General features: G+C 36.7%; 3 protein-coding genes across 3 annotated transcripts; 1 reads left to right on the top strand and 2 right to left on the bottom strand.

Moving 5' to 3' along the window:
• Positions 1-436: 436 nt before the first annotated feature.
• On the bottom strand, positions 437-1378 carry LOC129073760 (olfactory receptor 51A7-like). Its single transcript, XM_054577422.1, has one exon. It carries the CDS (start codon positions 1376-1378, stop codon positions 437-439), a length of 942 nt encoding a protein of 313 aa, XP_054433397.1.
• Positions 1379-7128: 5750 nt separating this feature from the next.
• Positions 7129-8109, bottom strand: LOC129073759 (olfactory receptor 51F2). The gene has a single exon (XM_054577421.1). It carries the CDS (start codon positions 8077-8079, stop codon positions 7129-7131), a length of 951 nt encoding a protein of 316 aa, XP_054433396.1. The 5' UTR covers positions 8080-8109.
• Positions 8110-19108: 10999 nt separating this feature from the next.
• LOC129073769 (olfactory receptor 52R1-like) lies at positions 19109-20053 on the top strand. Its single transcript, XM_054577430.1, has one exon. The coding sequence runs from the start codon at positions 19109-19111 to the stop codon at positions 20051-20053; it is 945 nt and encodes a 314-aa protein (XP_054433405.1).
• Positions 20054-20346: the final 293 nt, after the last annotated feature.

Here is a 20346-nt window from a genome sequence, read left to right as displayed (position 1 = left end):
CATACTTAGACAAACGTAGATACACTGTAAAAGGTTTAATGTAAATTACAATGAGGAATCTAATAAGGGGGAGGGAATAAAAAGATGCTAAATAGTTGCAGAGTCTTTCAGATTTCTCCCTGTCACAGTTTGGGGCCACTTTTCCTAGCTCCTTCTTAGAAGCTTCTTTGTATTCTCACTCTTCCCTCTTATACGTAAGATGCCTCCAATCCCCCAAACAACAGGGTTCCTAACTACTTTATGAAATGCAGACTTCTTCAAGCAGAAAAGCTATGGTGTATTAGATTCCTGAAGGGATTGAGTGATTATTTAACTAACTAATTAATGCCACTTAAGGACGATGAAGTCAATGGAAACATCTTCAATTTGGATGATATGTTGTCCTGCTCTTAAGACAATTTGCAGCAAAGAAAATGAAACTTCAACTTTTGCCCCATCATTTAGATTTCAGACTCAGTTTTTCCAAGACCTTCACTCTAATCTCCTGAGTTTTTACACAGTACACAATGGGATTCATCAAGGGTGGTACAAGCAAGAATGCATCAGCTATAAGAATCATAGCCCAAGGGGACTTATGCTTGGCAAAGCGATGCATGGTAGCCAAGGTGATGATGGGCACATAGAAGATGAGCACAGCACAGATGTGGGACACACAGGTGTTAAGAGCTTTAAGGCGCTGCCCATGGGATGCAATACCCAAAACGGTCTTCAGGATAAACACATAGGAAACAGCAATGAACACGCTGTCTGACATCATGCACAGTGCAACAAACAGACCGTAGTAAAAGTTAACCCTATTGTCAGAGCAGGCCAGTTTCATAATGTCTTGGTGGAGGCAGTAGGAGTGTGATAACAGGCGTTTATTACAGTAGTTGAGTCTCTTTAAAGTGAAAGGAAGAAGAAGAACTAGGAGAATGTTTTTAATAGCAAATGCCAGCCCAATTTGCCAAATTCTGGAACTGGTAAGGATAGAACGATATCTCAGAGGTCTGTGAATGGCTATGAAACGGTCAAAGGACATGATCAGGAGCACAGAGGACTCCATGTCTGTGAATCCATGGATGAAAAACTCCTGGGCAAAACAGGCATCAGCAGAAATCTCCATGGCATTGAACAAGAAGATTCTCAGCATGGTGGGAAGTGAAGAGAAAGACAGGCCCAGGTCAGATCGGGCCAGCATGGAGAGGAAATAATACCTGGGTTCCTGCAAGGAAGACTCTGTCCTGATGACAAATAGGATGGTGCAGTTGCCCAGGGCAGCCAGGAGGTAGATGAGGCAGATAGGAATGGAGATCCAAATGTGTACATGCTCAAGCCCTGGGATCCCAATCAGTAGAAATGTGGAGATTTCAACTTCTGAGGTATTGAAAGGAAACATCATAAATAGGTCCTTTGTTTATATGTTCCTGGTAAATTATAACACCAATAATGAACAGAAATTCTCATAGTTGCATTTATTAGTTACAACTAAGTACAGTTGTTAAATTAAATACAGCTCATCCTTAGGTGTCAGAAAATAATGGAATTTAAGTTTTTCTGTGTAAAGAAAAAAACATGTAAATTTATATAAGATTTTGTGATATTCATTTAAAACCTTTATACTATTTAAGTCTAACTTCCTTTCCAAATACTTCAAAACAGCTCTACAACTTGGAAGTAACACTGTGCTTCAATAACCTTTTAATAAAACCACCAGTTTGAGATTATTCAAGTGAACTAAGTTGGAATATGCTGCAATCTGGAAAAGTTCTACCATTATTGATATGTTCAATGATCATGCACTCATAAAAGCCACAGAGGCTACAGTAGCAGGAGTGAAAGGAGGCCTAAATCTTACATTATTTCTTATATTATTGTTTATGGTGCATGTGCATGAAAATATAAAATTGATTTACCACAAAGGGCAAACTAAGATGTAGAGCCAAATTCAGCCCGTGGCTTGTTTTTGGACAACCTATGGGGTTAAAAAAATATTTTTAAAAGGTTGTATTTTAAAGAAGATGAAGAAAAAGGAGGAGAAGAGGAAGAAGTGGAAAAAGAAGAAAAAACATGAACATATGTGACAGAAACAGTTTGTGGCCTAAAAAAACTAAAGTATTCGATTTCTGGTCATTTACAGAAAAAAATTTGTTGACTCCTGGAGTAGAAAATTATGCATACAAATGCACATACACACACAATTAGGGTAGAATGAACAGGATGGGAATGGAGTATAAGTAAAAAAGAACTTCAAATTTAAGAGTAACATTTTAATTTTTCATTAACAAGAAACAATATTACATGAAACAAATATATCTGTAAATTTTCCCATCAGAATCATGAAAACAGGTGTTACTCTCTGCACTTTTCTATATTCTTTTAATTCCTTCCCCTCTTAATTGTCTTACACAGCATCACTCCCAGAACCATAAACACCAAAACTCAGAGAGATCTCCAGTACCAAATACAGTTTGCCACAGCTTGACAGTAGCCTGGAGCAAGGCAATATAGAGGAGGAAAGACTTCTCTGAAACCAATTATGATTACCTAAGCCAGCAATTTTCAATCTGTGTGTGGCAAGAATTTTTGAAACATGAAATACCTGACTATTTAATCAGGGGCCCTTAGATTGTCAAATAAAAAAGTGACAATAGCCAATAGAGCAATAGCTGTCCAATGTGAACAAATCAAAATTATAATTATTTTTTGTCAGATTGGCAAAAAGCACAATATGTTTTTTGGTGTGCAGCAGGATTTTAGTAATTAGTTTCTATGTGCCACAAGGTGAAAAAGGTTAAAAATAACTGGCTTAAGTGATGAGCCACCAGGTGGAAGACCACAGCAGGTGGTGAGGAGGCATAGGCCAGGCACAAGCATCTGTCCTTTCCCAGGGAGTTTATGAACATTTCTTGGCAAAGGTAGAGAAAGGAGAGGTTACATCTGAACAGAAGAAACCACATGGTGAAGGGTAGAAGTAGAGAGCAGTGAAGTACTTGAGAAGTTACTACCTTTTCTCTCTGCTGCCCAAATTTTTAAGAGCCATTGCATCAAGTTGACTCAAGGTAGAAAGAGGTTTAGTGGTATGTATAGTGCATCATAAGAAGAAAGGAAATGGTAAGGCTGTATGAGAACATACTCTCCACTCACAGCACCAAGTGTCCATTTTACCTCATCCTTTCAAATGTGGTTAATGTTCCCCTGATCTGTAGCACACATCCCAGCTCCCATTTGTACTTGCTTAAAGACATTGTTTCCAAGCAATTGCTACTGGCTCTGCTCAGAATGGCCATAGCCCGTGCCTCTCTCTCCCTGTTCATGTATCCTTTTCCCATTTCTCTTGGTTTCTCTGTCTGCCTGTTAGATTGGTGACCAGTTCAGGTTCTCTCTGGTATTTAGACTTGTTCCTGCTCACACTCTTGGTGTTGGCATCACTTACCCCTCCAGTAATACTCCTTTTAACAGTTCAAGACCAAAAAACATCCCTCACGCAGCTCACAGTGTACCTTTGTCAGGGGAGTAGGATTCAGGGAGATGGGGAAAAGTGATAGCACAATATCCATTCTTGTACAGTGAGTCCCCTCAAAATGGGTCATTTCTAAGATTCCAGGTCTGAATTTTTTATTGACAAGCTTCCACCTAACTCAGATAACTAAAGAAATGACTTAACATTATTTTTTCCAACAATGTTCATCATGCAAACACAAAGATTTACCCACATGTGGACCATAATCTTTTTCAACTGTCAACCCTGTCTCTAAATGTAGTTTGTTCCCTTAGGCAGTACAGCCCATGAAGAATTTTTATCTCCAGCCCCCTGGAAGGCATAGGACTGATCTCTATAAATTGCAACATTTTCATTGGAAAACATAAAATCCTCTTAAAGGTATTCAGTTTGAGCCTCTAGGACACCTACCAGGTTCCTGGTTGTTTTATCCCAGAGCAAGAGGCAAAGTTTTCAGATGATTCAGGTTCTGTAGCTTCTCTGCTTCCACACCCTGTTGGGAATCCATACCCTAAATATCCTTATTTATATTCTCATACTTGTCTAGGCACATCCTCCTGAGAATTATCCAACATCTTGTACAACATCTGGAAACAATTATTCCACTTGCTTCATCACTGTCAATGAGTGGCTCTCCCATGGAAATGCAGGGAACAGTCTCTGACTCAGTCATAGAACTTAACTCTTAAGATCCTGTTCTCACACCAGGTGCAGGCTCTGAGGAGAGCCAGCCTCCAATTTTGGTAAGGCTGCCTGTATCCATCTGTGGCTCCAAATTAAGTGTCTTCCATAATAGACACAATCTAAGACTATCACAGACTTTATGGAGAATTTTGCCCACATATATGTTGTTTGGTCATCACAATGTCTGATTTTATTATAATATCAATGGATTTAGGCCACAAGCTCTCAAATTTATCATAAATTCCTTCTTTCTTGAGTGTTTTATATCCAGTCTCTTCACATTAATTGGCCACCAAAGGCATTTAATCTCACAGAACAGAAAGGAAAGCCCAGGGTCACAAACACAAATGGTATTTTAGACCCTCAAGTTCAGAATAGAATATTAATTTTTATTCAGCCCTCAACTTTAAATATTGGAAATAAATAAAAGCTGTATTCTGGTGGCATGTCGCAGGAGCATATATTATTATTTTCAGGCAGAAAATAGAAAATAAGATCTAGCAAAACATCTTAGTCCTGAAACAAAGTAAGAATAGGTAAGTAAATCAATGTTGATAAGCCAAGAGTAATGTCTCTGTCTTCAGGTTAATACAGAGGGGATGTGCTTGAGGTAAGAGCTACTACAAACAAATTAGGTCAGGCAGAACATTGGATAAAAGAGATCCATACACTTTTTGACTTGATTTTTCACATTCAAAATATAAGATATAATTCACTGATAAGAGGCAACCAAATATATCATGCTGTTTTTTGGTTAAAGTAAGAGATTGTAGAAGTGAAATGATTAATGGAATTCTAGACAAAATTTATCTCAACTTTTAGGGTTCAGCTAACAGCAACAGTAACTATTTCTGAGTATTTCATATGATATTTTATATTTACACTGGATATAACTCTGCACATAATAAAGGTGAAAATAACTTTATCTATATAATATCCACAGTTGAATTACATAGATGTGTATTTTATTTTATTTTATTTTGAGTTTTTAATTGAATTTATTAGTGACACTGGTTCACAGTGTATCATTAGTGATACAGGTTTCAAGTGTACAACTCAACAAAACATTATCTGCATGCATACTTCATTGTACGCCTGTTGCTCCAACCAAAGTCTCCTTCCCTCCCCATCCTTTCACTTTGCCCACCACTACCTATTTCCTTTTCCTCTATGGCTATCAGCACATTGTTATCTGTGTCTATGTTTTATATGTAACCATATCTACATAAATATACATATACGTGTTTTATATGTATATAATTTTTTTTGCTTAATTTCTTCACCTTGTTTCATCCAGCCGCCAATCCTTCTTCCCTCTGACAGCTATTAGTCTGTTCCATGTGTCCATGCCACTGTTTCCATTTTGTTCATCAGTTTATTTTGTTAATTAGATTCCACATATGAGTGAAATCATACAGTATTTGTCTTCCTCTGAGTGGATTATTTCACTTAGCATAATAATCTCCAGGTCCATCTATGCCATCACAAAGGGTCACAAAAGTAAGATTTTTTTCTTTTTCTTTTCTTTTCTTTTCTTTTGTTTTCCTTTCTTTTCTTTTCTTTTTTAAGCCAAGTAGTATCCCATTGTGTAAATGTATCAAAGCTTTTTTATCTACTCATTTATTTATGGACATTAGGGCTGTTTCCAGATCTTGCCTATTGTAAATAATACTGCAATGAACATAGGGCTGCATATATTCTTTCAAATTGGTGTTTCGGGTGTCTTTGGATATATTCCCAAAAGTGGAATTGCTAGGTCATAAAGTAGTTCCATTTTTAATTTGTTGAGAAAAGTCCATACTGTTCGCCACACTGGCTACACCAATCTGCATTTCTAAAAGCAGTGCACTGAGGTTCCATTTTCTCTGTATATTCACCAGCACTTGTTTGTTGATTTATTGATGGTAGTCATTCTGATGGGATTGAGGTGACATCTCCTTGTAGTTTTACTTTGCATCTCTCTGGTGATTAGTGATGTTGAGCAGTGTTTCATGTGTCTGTTGGCCATCTGTATGTACTCTTTGGAGAAGGATCTATGTAGGCCTTTTGCCCATTTTTTAATTGGATTGTTTGTCTTCCTGGTGTTGAGTTGCATAAGTTCTTTATACATTTTGGAAATTAACCTCTTAATAGATTTATCATTGGAAAATATGTTTGCCCATTCAGTGGGTCCCCTTTTCATTTTGTACTGTGCAAAACCTTTCATAGTTTGATGTAGCCCCACTTATTTATTTTACCTTTGTTTCTTTTGCCCAGGAAGATATAGCTGTAAAAATATTGCCATGAGAAATGTCTCAAATTTAACTGCCCATGTTTTCTTCTATGATTTTTATGGTTTAGTGAGTTATATTTAAGTCTCCAATCCAGTTTGAGTTTATTCTAATGTATGGTGTAAGGAGGTGGTCTAGTTTCATTTTTTTGCATGTATCTGTCCAATTTTCCCAACACCATTTATTAAAGAGACTGTCTTTATCCCATTGTATATTCCTGCCTCCTTTGTTAAATATTAATTGACCATAAATTCATGGGTTTATTGATGTGTATTTTAGGATTCACTCTATAGTGTGGATATTTTGAAAGCATGCAGAGAATCAAAAGATTTAAGAAAAAAAAATCCAATTAAGTGAAGTGCTTTTTATATGTCATTCAGAAAAGCATGACTGGCTTATTGATAAATTTTCCAACATTAAATCTGGACTTTTTGGAATTATATGCGGAATCTGAGTGAATATTGTGATCTCTTACTGCTTAAAATATAGATGATTATATATATTATCTCACTTTATCTTGAAAACAAAATCATAATTCATGTTTTATTAATATGTTTTATTAGTAGAAGAAAATTAAGCAAATATATAAGCAATAGATGCATGGTTTGAAATATTGGAGGCTGTTGGGGGTAGTTGCTGTATTCTATCAAAGTACTCATTAATAAATGGTCTTATCTCTGAGTCAAATAATGATTATATTTGGAGCTGCTTCTGAATTAGGACCTTGACAATAACCTTTCGAATCTGCTTAGTCTTCACACTATAGATGATAGGGTTGAGCACAGGAGGAATGAGCAGGAAGACATTGGCCATGATGGTGTGGACAAATAGAGGTGCTGAATGGCCATAACGATGAACAAGAGACAAGCTGATGAGAGGGATGTAGAAGATGGCAACAGCACTGATGTGGGATATGCAGGTGTTGAAGGCTTTCTGCCGCCCCTCTGAGGAAGCAATGTTAAGGACAGATCGGATGATCAGGACATAGGAGAGCAAGATGCAAGGGCAGTCAAATCCTGTCGTGGAGAAGAGAGCAAACAGGCCAAGGATGCTGTTGATTCTGTTGTCTGTGCATGAGAGCTGAATGAGATCAACGTGGTAGCAGTAAGAATGTGAAAGGACCATAGAGCTGCAGAAGGACAGCCTCTTGACAAAAAGCACAACAGGCAACATGACAGCAACATTCCTTATCAACATGCTCACCCCAATCTGGGCAATCCTTGCATTGGTGAGAATGGTGGGATATCTCAGTGGGTCACAGATGGCCACAAAACGATCAAAGGCCATGGCCAGCAGAACCCCAGACTCCATGAAAGTAAATGCATGGAGAAAGAACATCTGAGCAATGCAGGCATTTAAGTTGATCTCTCGAGCTTCAAACCAGAAGACACCAAGAGTAGTGGAGAGTGTGCAAAGGGACAAGCTCAAGTCTGTGGCTGACAGCATGGAGAGGAAATAATACATAGGCGCATGGAGACTCTGTTCACGGAGGACCACAAACAGGATCATACTGTTCCCAGACAGGGCAATGACGTACAGGAGACAAAAAGGAATGAAGATCCATTCCTGGGCTGCTCTCAAGCCTGGGATACCCGTCAAGAGGAAGATCAAAGGCTGAGTATTGGTATTGTTGAGAACCAACATAATTAGGGGCTGAGAAGACAGGGATGGTTGAATAATTGAACGTGACACATAATGAATATGTAGATTATCACTTAGAAGATCGTTGTGGCATTCTGAAGCTCACTGAATTACTATTGCCGATAGTAACCTTCTCTCCTAGGCTCTCAGTATTTCTCACTTGTTGAGAAGAGAGAATTCCCTGAATTATACTACATAAAAATTTCATAAGTCTATAAATCTCTTTGGTGAAAACAAACATCATGATTAAATTATCCCTGACGATAAAAGTTCCCAGTAGATTACATAAATATAATGAGGAATCTGGTTTCCAGTGTTTCTTAAAATAAATTATTAATCTTAGCATAAAACACCAAAAAATCAAGTCACATTTGAAATGTAGATATTATTAGGTTTTCCTGGGGTATGTCCAGAAAAATGCCAAAGACATCCCCAAGACACACATGTGTATATATATATGATAACAGTCTAGTCCAAAGAACCACTCTAAGAAAAATAAGTATAGCTCCTATGTATTGAGAGTTCCCTGTGTTATTTACATTAATATGCATTATGAAACTTTATTCATATACCAACTCTAGAAGGTAGGTAGTAGTATATGTGTTTCATATATGAGGAAACTAAGACTTAACAAGTATGTAATTCCCCAAGGTTAGCTCTGTATAGCACTGCCGCATGGTTGAAAGAAACTACATATATAACAAAAAGGAAGGAAAGAAAGAAAAAAGAGAAAAAGAGTAGAAGGGAAAGAAGGAAAAAGTGAGGCAGAAAGGCAAACATTGCCATTTTTTTAACTTGCAGGACCTCAATGTCTTCATTCAATAAAACTAAGGCATGTATAGGAAGGATCTGTATACCAGTCTGACAAACATTCCTGACAGGCAGTTTCCAGATGTGTGCTTTCAAAGGCCCATTGTGTTCAATGTGGCATCTTTGGAGTCAAGTACTAAATTTCAGATGTTAATTCCACACATATAGTGCAAATATGAGGAAGTTCTTTAGGTGTTTCAGGAGAAAAATTGCATTGATAGTCTGTGCAAAGGACCGAGGGAATCAGGCTACACCTGAGGACAGCAATACTCAAAACTTCCAAATTTAGTTGACCCATTTATCCAACACTTACATTAATTATGATACTGATGATATTTTCCTTCAAAAAATTTTCTCTCCCTGTGTTATACAGCACTAGTCTGTGTTATTTTTATCCTGCCATCCATCAATTTCTTTTTCTGGCTTAATTTTGTCCCCAAGAACTGTAAATATGAAATTCTTTAAGGATCTGCCCTTTGTCTGCTCTAAAACATTTAAATAACTATCTTGCCAATTTTCACAGTTTCATCTTTTTACCTATTTAATGACAAAATTCAGAAAAATATCTGAAAGCCAGCTCTGGTTTCCAGGTTCCTGAAGTCAGAACTTCCTTCTGGACATTGACATACAACCTATAATGCACAAAACAGGAGAGAATTATTCAGCCCAAAATGTCAATAGGGCTGAGGTTGAGAAATGCTATTTTAGAGCATATAAAAACATAAAAAGAAGTTATTCATCTAGTTAGTTATGCTGACATATGCAAACATTATAAATAACATTTTAACAAGTCAGATGTAACTGTGCTCTTAAAGAATATTGCACTTTGACACAGTAGACTTTATCTTATGAATGAAAAAATATTCAGCCTAAGAAATCTATCAATGGTATGACTATGTTACTAGATTAAAAAAATATGTATTTTTTCTCAAGAGAGAAAAAATCAGAAAATTTAATGGCAATTCATAGTCAAATTCTTAATATTTAGAGAAAAAATTAGTTCCCAAATAAAAACTATCTTCCAGAAATGTGGGGCAAATATATTTACTGGTGGCCTATTAAAAGAATTTGTATTAAAATCTGTGACAAGATAAGAATAACTATTATTGCAACTATTATTCAACAATTTATGGAACAGTTTCAGTAAATGAAAAAAAAAAAAAGACAACCAAGTAAAAGGAAATAGTGTTGTTTTTGAAAGAAAACAAGTCTTTTTTTAGATTTTAATTGATTTTTCACCTGAAAAATTCAAGAGAATAGATTGCAAACTCTTAAAATACAGTCTAAAAAAGTGACCAGATAGAAAATCAGTATCACTATCAGTATCAATATCAGTATCAAATCAAGAACTATTCCTGTTTACAAAAATTACTGATACAGAAAATTTACTGATACAGAAAATCAGTATCAGTATCGAATTAGGAACTATTCCTGTTTACAAAAATTAACCACTAAGGAAACTTTATAAAAATTAACATTTCTTCCACAAAACTATAAAAAATGTTGGTATAACGAAAGTTTGTGTTTGCAACCCATGGACATGGACAACAATAGGGAATTGTCTTAGAGTGGGGCTGAGTAGAGGTAGAAAAAAGGAGAAAAAGCAGAAACAGATGTAATAGCATAAATGATAAAAATAAAACTAAAAAATAAAAAGTCTGTGTTTGGCAGGGAAAGGGGAGGTCTGTAAAATTTACTGCTAAAGGAAAAGTCCTTTACTCCTTTCCTGAAAATAGGAATTTTCAATAGTAAAAAAAAAAAAAAAAAAAAGTGAATTCTCCCAATAACACTCACACAAATTTAAAATACTATCAACCAATAACACAAAAGGGGGTTTTAATGAATAGTGGCAGATGAATATTAAAATATATTAAAACATGTAACTATATTCAGTATATTATTGAAAATAATAAGTGATGTCCTTTGATATGTAAAAATGTAGTATAAGGCTATTATAATTTAAAAAAATATAATAGTCAAAGGCTTAAAAAATATATCCCAGGAGAATAGTTTCCAAAAAAAATGTAAAAATGAAGATAAAGAATATGATCATAATGGCATTTTATGTTACAAAACAAACTGATATGTGATAAATGATGTTTGGTCAATTGGCTAACAATTTATAAAAATATAAAAAAGGTCTTTATTTTCCACATTTCTGCATTTGGATTAAAAATTTCAAGGCAAAAAAACTCTATAATAATATTAGAGTAAGAGAAAATGTATTTATGACTGTTGTAGGGAATCCCTTCTTAAATAAAATGAAATTATAGCCATTAAGTAAAATATTGATACATTATATTCCACATATGAGTGAAATCATATGGTACTTGTCTTTCTCTGACTGGTTTATTTCTCTTAGCATACTTTCCAGGTCTATCCATGCTATTGCAAAAAGTAAAATTTCCTTCTTTTTATAGCCATGTAGTATTCCCTTGTGTAAGTGTATCACAGCTTTTTTATCCACTCATCAACTGATGGAAAACTTGAGCTGCTTCCAAATCTTGGCGATTGTAAATAACACTGAGGTGAACATAGGGATGCATATATTCTTTTAAATTAGCATTTCAGATTGCTTTGGATATATTCCCAGAACTGAAATTGCTGGGTCATAAAGCAGTTCAATTTTTAATTTTTTGAGGTAACTCTATATGGTTTCACTTATATTGGAATCCAATGAACAAAATAAATTTACAAAGTGGAAACAGACTCATGGATCTAGAGAACACACTGACAGCTGTCAGAGGGGAGGAGATTGGGGGCTGGATGAGAAGACTGAAGGGATTAGGCAAAGAAAAACAAGAAAGATTCATGGGCATGGACAACAGTGTGGTGATTACCAGAGGGAAGGCGGGGTGGAGGGAGGTAGAAGTGGGTAAAGGAGGATAAATGTGTTGGGAGGAGACCTGACTTGGAGTGCTGAACACATAAGTCAAAATACAGATGATGTGTTGTAGAATTGTACACCTGAAGCCTATGTGATTCGATTAACCAATGTCACCCCAATAAATTCTATTCAAAAAACAAATTCAGTATTTACTAATTATGTAATTTTGGGAAAATTACTTAACTCTTTACAGCCTCAGTTTCTTCATTCAAAAAAAGCTGATACTTACAGAATGGCTGTAAAGAGTGAAAGAAATAAAAACTATAAGGTGTCTGGAGCCCCCAAAAATATTGATATGGAAAACTGCATCAATCTTAACTACTTAGTGCGAAAGTTATTTGTAAATGAAATCAGAAGTGCAGCATGCCATGCACACATTAGAAGGTCAAGATCAGAAAAACAGTGCTGCTGCCTTTGCTTTAGACTAGACTGGGTGTCTGTTTTTGCCTGATGATAGTCTGTGGCTTAAGAGACCCTTTGACAATCTGTGAAGTTGTTGAGAATAGCAAACAATAACATTAAATAGATTTCTGTGTGCATGGGTTTCGGTCATGAAGGAACTGATGGACACTGGGATGTATTATTCTAGTTCTCTAGGTGAAGGTATAAGTCCTCGCTCTCACATTGTCAGGAGGCAGGACCTTGTATACCTTTTCCCATTTAAGATTCCTCATCTGTAAACCTTGGACTTTAAAAATCTCTCTGATCTGCCTATTTCTAGCTGTTTCTGCAATGGTCAAATGTGAAGATGTATTTGAAGTCCTTCTTTCTAAGTATAAATGAGTTCTCTTAAGAGAGTTATTAGAAAGCTCAGACTAAGAGGATCTTGTAAAATGGTGGAGCTGATGCCAAGTGAAAGAAATCAGAAAGCTTTTTTTCTAGAAAATACGGTTATAGAAATCTGCCAAATTTAAAAGCTGTGTGAAACAATAAAATATATAATATATGTCCAATTTGGGTAACACAGAATTACAATATACTCTTTCTTGACTTAACTGGATTTGACCTTTTCTCCTGGAAAGAAATATTTGTTTGCAAACTTTTTACTGATCTCTCACTAATTCTCATAACCTTCAGCTTGAGCCTTTCACTCTGAATCCCAATATTTCTACATCTCTCTCTGATTTTTATAGTCCTTTGCTTCTAAGTACCTGCTTCCCGCTCCCTATCCCTGCCTCTGATCTATCTTTTGCCCTCCAGGTTAGCTCTCACCCATTCCTGCTTCCTGGTCTGCCATTTCTGGCCCTAGCATCATACCTGACTCCTGATAGAAGGAGAGCTGCCTTTCCACTCTCTGCTCAGCCAAGGACACATGTGGGTGGCTCTTGAACATGGTCTTCTGTAAGGAACCCAGAAATAACCCTGCTGCCAAGAAACCCTTGGGGCTTGGAGGTATTATAATCAGATGAGCAGTGTGATCCTATGTATGAGAACTAGAATTTCCCAGGAGGTTCACCACACCAGACTAAAGCAGGTCTAAATATCATGTTTACCATTTGGTTTTTAATGATTTTATTATCTTTGTATTACTTTTAATGAATAAAAATGTTTGGATTTTTTTCATTAACTTTGTATTCGTATTCACTGCTATGTTGGGTGCAGTCAAAAAATGCCCTTATGCTTGCTTCTTCTCCTCCTTTTTCATTCCCAAATTTTGTCACTTAGATTTTCCTGGATAAGATATATAAATTTATATATAGCCTTGGTGCCATGATTAAATATTATATATTTGTGTTTCAATTGTCTGAACCTTAAAGCAAATACATTTTTATTGAAATAGGATTAAACAAACATCACACCATGCAAAATTTAGAATATATCATGTGAATAAAAAAAGAATGGTATATCAACCTAAATTGCTAAGCACATATAGCTATTTAAAACAGTGTGCATGCATCAAAATAAAATTGATTCTTTCCTTGTACATTGATTTAGTTATGTCAGGTTTATATTTAATTTACATTGGTTCTTGCTTTTTTAAGATTTTTTCTATTTTCTCTGGAATTCAAATTATCTTCCATTTTGTCTGCTAAATGGATAAAACTGGCCTTATTCACCATTTTTCTAATAACTTACTCAAAATAATAATCAATGACCATACAAATCTCCTTTTTAATAATCTCCTTGTTAATAAACAAGGTCTTGCAATAAACAAGGTCTTGTAATAAAATGAAAATTTTAATTCATTATGTCTGGGATGGAGCCTGAGTTCTGAATTTCTGACACTACTTCTGCTCTGAGGCCATATTTTGTGCACAGCTTTAATATGTTCTGCATCTTCAAAGCATACAAGAGGGTACCCCGGAAAACAGCATTTAGTTATTAAAAGTTGTGTATTTATTCTTACATGTTTAAACTTCATCATCTTTAAAGCACTCTCCATTTGATGCAATACATCTATGGAGATTTTTTTCCCACTACTCAAAACAGTTTCTGTACTTGTTATTTTGATACCTTTTAGTGCATCTGCCATTTTTTGTTTTCACCCCTTTCACATCAGCAAAACATTTCCCTTTAAGGACTTTTTTCGGCCAAGAAACAAACAAAAAAATGTCGCTGGGGGTGAGATCTGGTGAATGGGAGGGTGGGGCATGAGGGTCATGCTGTTTTTTTTGGTCAAAAACTGCTGAATCATCAGTGCGGTTTGGCAGCTGCTCTTGTAAATCATCCATTGTGAAATGGGCAAACATGTTGAATCTTCAAAAAAAAATTCACTGAAGTCAAAGGCAGCCTTTCACCACAATGCCAGCTGGCGCACTGATACAGATGGGTTCCTAGAACACTCACCTAGTGGGGGAAGCTATACTACAAGAGGCCCACCCTCCAGAAGACAATGCCAGTATTTTTGGACGCCTCCCCTCATATTGAATTGGTGCTTTCCTGGTATTACATTACATGGTACCCCTAAGTAATTTCCACTCATACTTTGTTAACAAATAGTTGAACTTTATTGAATATCTGTTTCATTTTGCTGAAACACACACTCCAGTTTTATTCAGAAAAAAAATGAATGTAGAAAATGATAAATTTTCTGTGTTCCTGTCTAAAATATATATATTTTTGTTCTTATACTTTATTGATAGATTGGCTTTATGTAGAATTGTTAGGCTTAAGTAATTTTTGCTGAACATTTTAAGGTTTAGTTAAAAATAGTAAGACGAGATAAAATTCTGGGTCTGTATAACTACACTGTAAAAACTTAACGTTAGTTTATTCTTTACCTGTAAAATGAGATTGTTGTTATTTACTTTATGGAGTTGTTGTAGAGAATAAGTAATTATGTAGTTTTAAAGCCTTCAGAATACAATCTAGCATGTAAAAACTATTAAACAACCTCACCTAGTCACAGCTAGGCATGTGAGGAGAAAAAAAATTAAACTTACCGGCCTTCCTTTGTAACTCATCTCCCTGTTTTAAACCATTAAGCTCTACTCTTCATCTTTGGTGCTTTGAAATTACACAATATTATTACTATATAGACATTTCCCCCTAGTTCTTTCTTCTTTTTCCTTATTCGCTGAGTAGTATTCTATTGACCAAATGTAGCAAACTGTGTTTAACTAATTGATTGACAGATATTGCAGTTGTTTCCACATTTTACCTGTTATGAGTACAGCTATTGTAAACATTCTTTAACATTTTTGGTGTATACATAAACCATTTATTTAAGCTATGCAACTAGAAGTGAAATTCTTTGGTCAAAAAAATGTTTATGTTTAACTTTAATAGGGTTAAAGAAATTGCCAGAAATATTCCTGATGTGGCTATACCCAGTGTGTGGGTACTCCCATTGCCCCACGTTTTTGCCAATACTTAGTGTTGTCATTGTATTTGATTTTAGTTATTCTAATGAGTTTGTATTGGTTCTCACTGTGGTGTGATTTTTTTCATTTCTCTATGATAATGATGTTGAGTACCTTTTCTCCTATATGTTATCCAATCATTTACCTCCCTTGTGAAATATGAAATACCTTTTTAATCACTTGCTTACAATTTTAATGAGTTGTTATTAATTGATTGTGAGCCTTTATTTTTCAGCTATAAGCATGGGAAATATTTTCTCTATCTGTGGCTTACCTTTTCACCTTTATCATGGCAAGTAGACTTTTTAAAAATGAAGTTTAATGTTGAATTTCTTTCTTTTATGGTTAATGCATTTTGTGTCCTGTCTAAAAAAAAATCTTTGCTTTTCTCAAGTTCATGACAATATTATTTTTCTTCTTTATTTTTTTTAAGGATTTTATTTCTTTATTTTTAGAGATACAAGAAGGGAGGGAGTAAGAGGGAGGGAAACATCAATGTGTGTTTGCCTCTTTGCACCCCATACTGGGACCTGGCCCTGCAACCCAGGCATGTGCCCTGACTAGGAATCGAACCAGCGACCCTTTGGTTTGCAGACCGGTGTCAATCCTCTGAGCCACACCAGCCAAAGCCATTTTTCTTATTTTAGATCTTTATAGTTTTAACTTATAAATGTAGGTGTATATTACACTTAAAATTAAAATTTTATTACATCAAAGTGGGAGTTGATGTTCATTTGGCTTTCATGCAGATATCCAATTGTTCTACTATCCATAGAGACATTTTTATGTCACTGAATTGCATTGATATCTCTGTTGAATATCAGTTAATTATGTTTGGAGCTATGTCTCTTTTCTTTACCATTTTTTCAATAATGAATTGATCTATTCTTACATAAATAAGGCCACAATACATATCAACACACTTTCACATTGCACAAAATAGCTTTTCAATTATAAATATACTCTATCAAAAATTATATTCATACAAATAAGCCCACATTATGTAATATCAACTATACACCCTCTGACACATGCATTCCAATCCTCTACTTTTGTACTTGTGTACACAGAAGAGAGAGGAAAGTTAGGGGTTAATGCATCCAGCTTTAGTCTCTAGTCTCAGAGGAAGCCAGTGTATGAGGCAGTGGGGCTTAGGAGGACCAGGAGAATAATGCTTGGGAGAAAGCAAAGGCCAGAAGTTAATGGACCTTTAAATAGGCTCCAATATGAGGTCCCTTCTAATGGCTGAATACCAGGAGCCTGTTAGAACTGCTTATGGTCGTGAGAGGCTTTACAGAGCTAACGGTGAGTGGTTCCCTGTGCCCCAGTCACCTCTGCTCTTCTGAGAGAGCAGTAGGACTCACAGAGGCTCCAAGAAGCTGGGATCAAGGTGTGCATTCTGCAGAATTGCCTGATCACTGGGGGCTCCATATCCAGAGATCCACAGCTGCTGAGATTCCTTCTGAGATGGAGTGAAGTTGCACTGCTTGCAGTGTTTTTCAGGAAAACTTTAGTAAAATAGAAAGACCACTTCTATGTGCAATTCCTCCACAAAGGTGGTTGTATCTGAACCTCATCCTGCTCCAGCGTTTTTTTTTCCATGCTGTAGTTTTAGATGCCCCAAAGTGAGAAAAGAGAATCTAAATATGCCTGGAGCAATTTCTTAGCAAGATCTGAGCCCATTTTGTCTTTCATCCTTTTTAGGTTTGAGTAACACCATTGAACTAATGAACACAACTATCTCTGCATAATGAGTGGAGTAATTGAGTCCCCGCAGAGCCAGAGGGTACCACAGCTGGATTTAGCCCATTTTCACAGATGAAAGCAGAGCTCCATTATTGTGAGAATGTAGTTCTCATAACCGTATTTGCTGAAGCAACAGCTATGCCAAGTTCTCAAAAGTTAGATTGTATTTGGAGGAAAAGAAAAATTGAACCTCAGATTCAATGTTTGATCACCCTAGCTATAATGTTTGAAAAAGATGACTTAATTTCACTATGTATTTTGTTCACAAGTGTTCTAGCCCATAGAGGGTGGAAAGGGAGAACATATTTAAACTTAGGGAAGTGGGGAAGGAACATTGGGGAAAAAGGGAAAGTATAATACTCTTCCTTTACCTCCCCTTTATGGAAATAAATTTCCATCCCTTGACCCAGATGCAACCTGATAACCTGCGTTTCTCCTCAAAAACACTATTGAAAACCTCATGCATTGCACAGAAATGACTGAGGATTAACTCCTTTTCTGCTCTCCATGACTTATAGCCTTAACTCTGCATGTATTGAGTGTATAAGCCTGAGAGGAAAAAAAAACAATAACAAAATTGCTGATAGGGCACCAGATTTAATGGTGTAGCAGCAGAAAAGGCAGAAAGAAAAGAGAGGCACCTGTCAAAGGCATCCCCATCCCACTTCAGACTTGGGTCCCAGGTGAGCTTTATCCCTTCATTGTTCATCCAAGAAAGGAAACCTTAGAAAACCAGAGGCAATGAGTGAGGAAGCTGAGAAGCATCTCGTATGGGAGAGCTCTGGACTGTGAGAAGGCCACTTGGAGAGTGTGGGGTGTGGATGAAGCAGAGAGAAACTAGCTTGTGAAAGGGGCAACACACTGTGTGTAGTAGAACTCTGGCTGAGAAGAGTCACCACCCCCCAAAAAAGAATGTAGAACAGGTAAATTCTCCATTAAGGCTCATAGGCAGAAATTAATAAAGATGTCTTCTTACAGAAAGCAGCCCATACCCAGAAAAGCAGCCTGGAACAGGTAAGTTCTCCATTAAGGCTCATAGGCAGAAACTAATAAAGATGTCTTCTTACAGAAAGCAGCCCATACCCAGGAAACCAACCTGGAGCATATCCTAGAGCCACTCCAGTGAAGTGGCAGACATTCTGGATCCAAATGCAGGTTTGTCTATAATAATATTCATATATAATTTTGCAAGTACCTTTCATGTCTGTCTTTGTCATGATGAGGCAACGACCTCTGTTTTACTCCACTAGGGCAAGTGTCCTTATCAATCATTATCGAGCAAGGCAGTGGTGTGTGTGACCAAAAGTACGGAGTGTGGAGTCATGTACTTGGCACTCATTTATTGTGTTTCCCAACTGGCTTCCTACCCTGAAAGTGGCCTAAGTGGCCTAACACAGGGATAAAAAGGACTTAGGGTAAAAGTAAAACAAATCAGTTGTCATAAAGAATAAAATGATGAGAATTACTATGACAAAGATAGTTTTCCCTTAGCAGATCTACTTCTGAGACAAATATTGATTCTTATTAAAAAAAATCACACTTATAGCTAGTATGTTCTGAACCTGTTTTGAATGGCATAAATATGAATAGTAAAGAGTAGCATCACTCTATATTGCAAAACTTTATTAAAATAGTTGAAGTTATTCCAATTTATCATTAAACCCAATTGCCCTATTATTCAACTGCCCCTTTCAAAAGATTATGAATAATAATTTTTTTATTTTATCTTTATCACTTGTGCAGAGTAGATTGCCTTTCTGATGGAGGGCAATTTAACTACCTCGTGATGTTGGCTTCAGGGAACAGCTCTTCTCATCCAGTGTCCTTTATCCTGCTTGGGATCCCAGGACTTGAGAATTCCCAATTTTGGATTGCCTTTCCATTTTGTGCCATGTATATTGTGGCTATAGTTGGCAATATCACTGTACTTCACGTAATTCGAACTGACCGCACTATGCATGAGCCCATGTACCTCTTTCTGGCCATGTTGGCCATCACTGACCTGGTCCTCTCTTCCTCCACCCAACCTAAAATGTTGGCTATTCTCTGGTTCCACGCTCATGACATTGAATATCATGCCTGCCTCATCCAAGTGTTCTTCATCCATGCCTTTGCTTCTGTAGAGTCTGGAGTGCTCATGGCTATGGCCTTGGACCGTTATGTGGCTATCTGCTTCCCACTTCGTTACTCTAGTATCCTGACCCCCTCTGTAGTGGGGAAACTGGGGGCAGCTGTGATGATGAGAGGGCTGTTATGGGTCAGCCCCTTCTGCTTTATGGTCGCCAGCATGCCCTTCTGCCCCAGCCAGGTCATTCCTCAGTCATACTGTGAGCACATGGCTGTGCTGAAGTTGGTGTGTGCTGATACAAGAGTAAATCGTGCATATGGGCTCTTTGCGGCCTTCTCCGTGGTTGGCTTCGATTTGATTGTCATCAGTGTATCCTATGTAATGATCTTGAGGGCTGTGCTGGGGTTGCCCTCTAAGGAAGCCCAACTCAAGGCTTTTGGCACATGTGCTTCCCATATCTGTGTCATCTTGGCTTTTTATATCCCAGCCCTCTTTACTTTTCTCACCCATCGCTTCGGTCATCATGTGCCCCAAGTGGTTCACATCATGTTGGCTAATCTCTATCTACTGGTCCCTCCCATGCTCAACCCCATCATCTATGGAGTTAGAACCAAGCAAATCAGGGACAGGGTTATTCAAGGATGTTGTGGGAAAGACCTATGAGCCAGGGGCACAGCATCACAACCAACACAACTGCCCTACTGATCTGGGGACAGAAATGCAGAAAGTTTGCCTGGCCATCACATATCATCACTAAGTCATCTCTGTGAACATTGACTCAGGGGTTGGCAACCTTTAAAAAACAAAAGGAAACACTTTTCAGGTAACCCAGAACTAGAGTTCTCTAAGAGATTCAGTTAATAAATGCTTAGTTGACCTATGTTCATCATCACAAGAAAACAGAAAAAAGAATTTTTACTTCTAAAATGAGTGACTATTTTAAAAGAATGTCACCT

The sequence above is a fragment of the Pteronotus mesoamericanus genome, unplaced genomic scaffold, assembly GCF_021234165.1.
Source record: "Pteronotus mesoamericanus isolate MK-2021 breed Mesoamerican mustached bat unplaced genomic scaffold, CSHL_Meso_final contig_425, whole genome shotgun sequence".
Taxonomy (NCBI): domain Eukaryota; kingdom Metazoa; phylum Chordata; class Mammalia; order Chiroptera; family Mormoopidae; genus Pteronotus; species Pteronotus mesoamericanus.
Note: the sequence above shows the minus strand (reverse complement) of the source record. Positions and strands in the feature narration are given on the sequence as shown.